Source organism: Aquila chrysaetos, chromosome 6 (assembly GCF_900496995.4).
Source record: "Aquila chrysaetos chrysaetos chromosome 6, bAquChr1.4, whole genome shotgun sequence".
Lineage (NCBI taxonomy): Eukaryota > Metazoa > Chordata > Aves > Accipitriformes > Accipitridae > Aquila > Aquila chrysaetos.
This window is the reverse complement of record NC_044009.1, coordinates 27,313,820-27,321,450: the sequence shown is the minus strand read 5'-3', so window position 1 is coordinate 27,321,450 and position 7,631 is coordinate 27,313,820. Positions and strand designations below refer to the sequence as shown.

At 39.4% G+C, this 7,631-nt stretch overlaps 1 protein-coding gene across 8 annotated transcripts in view; it reads right to left on the bottom strand.

Annotated features, from left to right (window-relative positions):
• Positions 1–2,265: 2,265 nt before the first annotated feature.
• Positions 2,266–7,631, bottom strand: part of ZNF385B (zinc finger protein 385B) — a 175,978-nt gene continuing 170,612 nt past the window's right edge. For all 8 annotated transcript variants that reach the window (XM_030017510.1, XM_030017509.1, XM_030017512.1 and 5 more), the window contains 3 exons: positions 6,580–6,758; positions 5,370–5,471; positions 2,266–3,743 (listed from right to left, as the gene is read on the bottom strand). In XM_030017510.1, coding sequence (XP_029873370.1) covers positions 3,525–3,743; positions 5,370–5,471; positions 6,580–6,758 — 500 coding nt within the window. In that variant the 3' untranslated portion in view covers positions 2,266–3,524. The remainder of the gene's footprint in view (positions 3,744–5,369; positions 5,472–6,579; positions 6,759–7,631) is intronic.

Genomic DNA, 7,631 nt, shown 5'->3' with positions numbered 1-7,631 from the left:
AGCTTGTCTTCTTCCTTCTCCTATCTTACCAAAATCAGAGGGAAAGCTTTTATCATTTTGACCTGCAGAAATTCCAAGAGGCACACATACTCGTATCCTGCAGCGGTCATAGAAGATCCTATTTCTATCATTTTTCTTAAAAGTATGTATCTGTATAGACTACTGGACCATGTCCTCTGTTTGATACCCTTTGTGGAAATCTTTTGCAGTACAGGGACCATGATCCAGGCACACGTGCCAGCAGAAAGTTCCTGCTGATGTGTCTGTGTCCAGTCTCTGGATCCTTTTTCTTCTGCTACAGAAAGATGGCAGTCCACGTGACAATCCCTGACCCATGCAGTGCCCCTTATGACTTCTGACTTCTTGTACAGGAACAACTTGCAGCTCAGTGCAGTGAACAGACCTAGAATAATAGATATTTGAGAGGATGTGATCCTATTACTTTAACCTTGTTACCTTAATGGCTTGCACATTCAATATATTCAAAATGGTAACTGCATTGCAAATATTATATTTCGGTAGTAGTTCTTTGTTATAAAAAATCCATTAATTTCATAGCCAGCTGTCTGTAATGCTATTACACCTCAGGAGAAAACATCCTAATATATCAAAAAAGCAGCTGATAGCCTTTGTGCAAGTATGATACAAATTTTCCTTCTCATGTAGATCTTGTTTCTAAAATGCGAGATCCCAGCAGGCATAATGAGGTTTACCATTTATCAAGTAATTATCATCTCAAATGCTCAGTCCTGCATGTCATGGACAAAACTTTGGTGGCAAGCTGAGTTACAGTACATAAAATATAAGTCAAGACAGCAAAGAGTACAAAGGGTGTTGAATATGAATCTGAACATGAGTGTTCCTTGGTTTACAATCATAGTGTTTTAGCTCCTTGTGTTTCACAGCTTAAGTAATTCTTCTCATTGCTGAAGAATTGTGAATGACATGATACATTCTTTCACTCTTAGAGACCTAAATATTTCTCCAGTGTAAGATGCTCTTTGAAATAATCAGCTGTCCAATAAATCTACACACCCCTGGCTAGTCCTCTCCTTAGTACAGGTTTTCTGTATTTTATATGGGAACATTTTCAATTGCAGAAACTTGCAATTGCTTTAAATTTCTCATCACCAACAGTAGGTTACGAGAACAGGTAAACCAGTGTTTTAATACATAGACAACTCCTGTTTCCTGAAGAACCAATTAAAATACACAGTTCTGTAAACCTATCTCATGTTGGACAGAAACAGGCTCCTCACGCAAGTAACTCCTCTGAAAGTATCTGAGCAGTTAAACCTGACTCCCTACAAGCATGAATTACAAAATCAGACATGAACAGATGCACATGGAAGAGTGCCTACCCGTACTACCTTGTAATTCTTACAGCCCATAGGATTAATACAACTGTACCTGCTTCCCCAGAGGATGCTAAAAGCCTGGACTCCCTTACCCACCCCTTTACAGGTGATTCTCCAGCGAATTATCCTCTCACAACAGAGTTGACTGCTCCACTGAATAATGGAAATTGGGCACAATTACACTTGCAGAAAATGGTCTCTCATATGTTGCAATTATGAGGTATATGTTGGTCTGCAAATTCTCTATTATAAAGTTCCTGAAATTTTTTTCCTCGGCCTTTGTGGATTTGTAATGGCCCTGATGGCTTTGTATTAACCTTAACAGCCTTACAGTTCAGAGTGTTTTTACTGTTGTACTCTTTACTTTTCACTTTGTATTAACAAAGAAAAGATTTTTACAGAACAGATCAAGCTTTGCAGCAGGGAAAAAGATCATTTCAAAGCTTCCCCAAACACCTGCCTCCAAAAGCCTGCTGTGTCAAGCAGCTGCCTACTTTGCCCATGCTTCAGAGCAAGTCCTGGCTCCAAAGTGACCTGCTTCCAGTCTCTGGTATGGCTGGTTTTAAAGTTAATCCTTAATCTCCACCAGAGATGGCATAACCATGCTGCAGCATTTTGGTGGTGCAATAATAAAACCATAATCACCCACCTGGCTCTACTGCTTCTTCCTCTGAATCTCCAATGTAGTGACTGTTTACAGTCTTACTGCAAAAAAAGCCCTAGTAAAGGCTGTAACAGGATGTAGTGAGGAAAAGACGTTAAAACACAAGGGAAGTAAACACAGGTTCTGTAATTATACTTTATTGCACCTCTAATGCTTTGTCTGTTCCTAAAGACTCCTCTAGCTAAATTTGTTTGTTCCACGCTTTTTTTTTCTGTACCAATTAATGAACAGAAGAAGCATGTATATTTTTCTTATTATTTTATTGAAAAGGTACATTTAAAAAAATACACAGACATTTTACTATTATGGATTGCAGATAAAGATGCTCTAAAAGTTAATTCCATTTTTTTTTCCTTTCTTCCACCTGTTGTCCCCATTATCACATAATGACTTCAGTCTGAGTACTGCATATTGATATCACCTTTATAAAAGGGTTGGGGAGGTAATAAGATAGGTGGGGCATTACTGCAATATATTCAGTAAACAGAGAATACGGTCAATTATAAATATTTTATGTTCTGTACATTATTGCATTAGGGAGCCACAATGTTATGCAGCATCGTTACAAACAAAACTAGTTAGAAATGAAGAAAAAAGGATATTTATGTACAATACATGGATCCATTGTCTTCTTGAACAATGCATGTGAGCTGTGGTAATGTGCAATTGAAAAGCTTTTTTTTCTCTTTAAACATTGCTTAGCAACACCAGTGAGGAAACAACAAAAATAAGTTAAATGAAAGTAGCAAACAAGTAGTAATCTTAACTATATGTTATATGGCTTTCTATTTTTAATTTCTCTAAATAAAGTGTGACACAAAATAAGTAATTAAAAGCTTCAGCGCTGCATTGTTTTCAAACATTTGCACAGAAAATAAAAATATTAAAATCAGACATGTGATACATCTTTAGTACTACACAAGATACACCAGTACTGGGGCCTAGGACAGTACACAATCCCTGTCAACAAGAGCACACTGAAAAAAAAAAAAAAGGACGCAATTGATTTTGGAGATGTTATCCACAATCAAGCATTTGGTTCATCTACCTTTTTTTCCACATTAGATTATACCCCATTGGTTTTCAGCAAAGTATTTACAGAAATGTGAGCGAGGAAGACCCTAGTTTTCAAGTCTGTCAGGAAAATATTTTATGTTCCTTGATTCCAAGGTGCATCATACACATTGAAAAAAAACCAAAACCCCAAAAAAACCCTAACAGATGCATGACTCTTTAATGGTATAAATTTTATGAGGAATTAAGTTTTTAGTAAATCACTCTATTTGGATTAAAAAAAGAAAGACAGAGAGAGACTGAGAAAGAGAGTTGTCTAGACTCCAAAATGCAGTACTGTCAACGACGAATTTTATGGTGTGGTTGGTTGAGGTGTCACGCTGGATGGCATTTCAGAAGAGAAAGACATTTTAAAATGTTGACCCCTTTCCTGCTTTTCTTTTACCCTTTCTACTGGCCATAGTTATATCTTTTTTTACATCAATAAATTAGTATGGTGCAAAAAGTATGGAGGCAGGTGTTGCCCGGATGGGACCATGGCCTGGCCTGAGGAGAGCGGGTGGTATTGCAGGCGCCTGGAACAAGGAGGCAGAGGGACGGGGAGGAAGGGACAGAGCTGACGATACAGCCGCAGCCGCAGCAAGAGGAGATGAAAGGAAAGCAGGTGCCAGCGGCTTAATCATGTCCTTCTGGAATGCGAGTTTTGCCTGGAATAAAACACACAAAAAAGCAATGTAGATACAGTTCTCCCCACGCCCACTTTTACATGAGGGAAAAAATAAACCCTGACCAAGGGCACACCATGGTTTCTCACAGAAGCTTCATGTCAGCTGCTGAGAAATTTTACCCACACTGTCTTCTTACTCCCAGGGCAATTAAAGCAACCAAATTTTATATGTAAAGATACATAAATGTCTTGAGTGTAGGGGCAGTCACAGTGACGTTTAGGAGGAGGCGTAATTGCAAGTGAACAACATTAAATCATGTAAATCATAACTGCAAGAAATATTAAAAAAACATGATTAAGACTTCACTGTCAAAAATCAAATTTTCCACTTGCAAAAATGAATTGTAGAAAAGTAGAGTGGTCAAGATGGGAAACTAGTATTAGTCTAGTCAGCTTTTCACCTGCCAATGCAGAGTTGCTCTTTTCAAAATATAAATATTTTTTTAAGATCAATACCATAAAGAATTCTTTCTGAAAGAATTATTACTCAGTTTACGATCTAAAATTGTTGCTGGTGCTTGTGGTGAAAAAGCTAACCAGAAATACGTACACTACAGTCTCACTGAAAATGGTTTGCACCATAATCACAGATTTGTGGGGGCAAAGATACTCGCATCCTTCCTTTATTAGTGGAGGTCACTCCTTATGCAATAGATTATAAAATGATGTATTACACAAGTGAAGATTAGTGTGTGCAGAACCTATCGAATGGGGAGACTCAGAGAAAGCCTGCAGCATTTTGATTTGCCTCTATACAATTACAAAGACATATTAATATTTCAGCTTTTAAAGGCTTTTCACACGCTTACTCTTGCACACAGACATTTGCATCTCTCTCTTTCCAACCTATAAATTGGTTTTGTGCCATAGGTGGCATGCACTTTTCCCTAATGAATAAAATACAGGCTGAGTCATGAGCAAATAAACATACAATCTGTGCTGTGCTAGAGCCAGCCTGAACTCCAGCTGCAGCTGACTGGAAGAACCAGCTTGGGGAATTCCTGGAAGTGCAGGTGGGTGTGAAAGGGGAACCCTGGGGGCACAAAGGCAGAAGAGGTGTTATGATAGCCAGTGACAAGCAGAGCCCAAGCATGCAGATAGGCAATCAATTCTCCTAAACCCCTGATAACTCTTTTGCACCAACATAACACATCCACACAGCACTCTGTTTTGCTGTATGCAGAGAATGAGCATTAGTATTTTTATATCTTAACATCTTGTGTCCTTTTCCCTGACTGCATCCGTCATAACTGAAAGTTATCTCAGGTGCCCAGACAGACAGAGTATATACATTGCAGCCTTCAAGGAGAAGTGCACTAGCCCAGCAGAGCCAATACCTTTCCACAGGGCACATGGTTCATTTCCCATTCCGTGGATTATTCCCTTCTTCCTAGCAGTAAATAACACTCACAGCGCTGTCTGCGTGCCTTTGACTGGGCAGATGGAATACATAACTATCTTCAAATCTGATCCCCGTGCAGACTCAGCCTTCAGGGAGGAGAAACGCTGTGGAAGCGTCAGGTCTGTCATGTTCCTGTCTCTGTGCGGTGGGAGTCCCCAAGGCCACAAATTCACATAGACAGTGATAAGAAATAAAAATACTTACTGCTAAAATACTTGGGCTGCGCTGCAGTTTGTTGTAAGGACTATATTTAGGTTTCATAGGCTTTCCTGCAACTCTGTCCTTATGCCTTCGGCTGGAAATGTGCTGAAATAAATATACTCACATTTAATTAGCTGTTTAAACATTTCTCAGTTTTGAGTTTGAAATTGATTTATCAGCAGGATATGCCTAAGCCCCTGTTTGTAAGATAAAGTAGGTTCTTTAGAGAGAGCAAAGATGAGTTTTGCTAAATTAAACATAACAATTTGGAGCACATCAAATAGAGAATCAGAAACTAATCAAATACAGCAAATTCTGTGATCCGAGACAGGCTCCTCAAATTATGGATATTTTGGTTAGTATTTCCTTTTTCCACCTGAGGAGCTTTGAACCAGGCAGAGCTGTAATCACTAGGTCATAGGGATATTCAGAAGTAGGAGGTAAATTTCAGTCTTGCTGATGCTGTTCAGTTGTATAAATAATTCAATATTAGCTGAAGGAAGAACCAGTACCCAGGGATATGTCAACACCATGCAATTTAATACTATCTTACAGATAACTGAAATAACAGGGAATAAGAGGACACATCCACACAGCACAGCACCATCCAGTTAGAGATGCCCGTTTGGGTATCAGAAACAACGTGTTTGTATTGGCACAGCTCTGAACCCAGGGCTAATTGGCTCGGACAGAGCAGAGCTGCAAGTTCATACAGCTACGCTGTTAATGGTAACGTTGCTCTACACAATTAAGACATATCTACAGTATTACCCTCCTGCTGATTGTCCTAAACCAATAGATTCAAGTCAAATTCTCCTTCTCACATAGTATTAAAAAGCATCCCAGCAGATTAAAACAGCACCAAAAGAGGAATACAGGGAACCTCAACCCAGAATTTCTTCCATTTGGGAGACCAAAGTTCAAATCCCTTTCTTGAGCCACAGCAAACTTTTAAACTAGATCTGCTATGTTATTCATTGATACTGACAGCTTGTCCACCTCTGCTTTACAACTCTCAAGCCCATTTTTTCCCAGCTGAAACAATTAGGTGAACTTGACCTATGGTGAACTATTTAGAAATAGTTGTGGGATGACAGAAGAGAAATACTAAGTTTGCTTTTTGCTAAAACATATTCACACAGACCTATATCCCACCTACAATACTGCAAAGCAACTAAAACCAACAAAGGACCCCCAGATATATGCAAGCTACCTGTTTAAGTTGAATTTCTGAATTAACATGGACATCACAGATTTCACAATGAAACGTCTTGTTCTGCAGTCCTGAGCCTTTACTGCCGTTCTGCACCTTCAGCCGGGATCCAGGTCTAGGATAAGACTTGATGGGACCAGCACCGTTCCGAGCTTCGACCATGGTCTTGTGCTTGGAGCCTGATGGGCAAGGAGGCAGAGGTGAGTTAATGATCAGCAACATACAATCACGTCCATTAGCCTTGGGACTTTTTGTAACAAATTTATCTTCAAGACACAATGGTTGAAGTTGCCACAGACCGGGATTTCATTAATCTGTTTTTGGTCAGTGTAGTTCCCACTTCCTCGGTCTAAAGGGAAGCCAGACAATGGAAGAAGGGTTTGGACAAAAAGGGAACAGGCATGCTGAACCTCTGCCTCTCTGTTTGGGGGCAGCATGTGGCTGTATGGGCAAGGTGTTTGTTGCTTATTCTTCTGCCAAAACCCATATAGCTGGTGAATGATGAAAAAGGGCATTAGCCAGGAGTGGGAGAGGAACCACAGCAATCACTCAAAATCTGCCTAGGAACAGTAATACTTTAGTAAGTATCCTCTGATTTGGAAGAAATGCCTGCTGTGGCTGTTTCAAGAATGGATTACAGCTGTAAAACCAGCTTCAGTGGTTTGTTAACAACCTTTACCTCACCAGCGCATCACAGAGCAGCCAGAGCACATTAGGGATTGCTGCTTGTGGCCTTTTATAGAGAGCATATCTAATCTGCAAAAATCAAAAGATTCTAGGACATCTAGGAATTCTACTGAGCCCACCCTAAAATTATCAAAAACATAAAATAACAAAAATTACTGTAAGTTGTACCAGCAAAAAAACAGACACCAGAGATAGCAAGATGAAATATGAAAGAGAGAGAGAACTGACATTTTAGAAACCTTAAGTGTTACAGAAACCACTATGATCATACCATGATCCTCACTATGGAGGTATGTGGAGGAATCTGATTAGGTAACATGAACTGTAGGGATTTTATCAACTAAAAGCTTATACAGCACATGAAG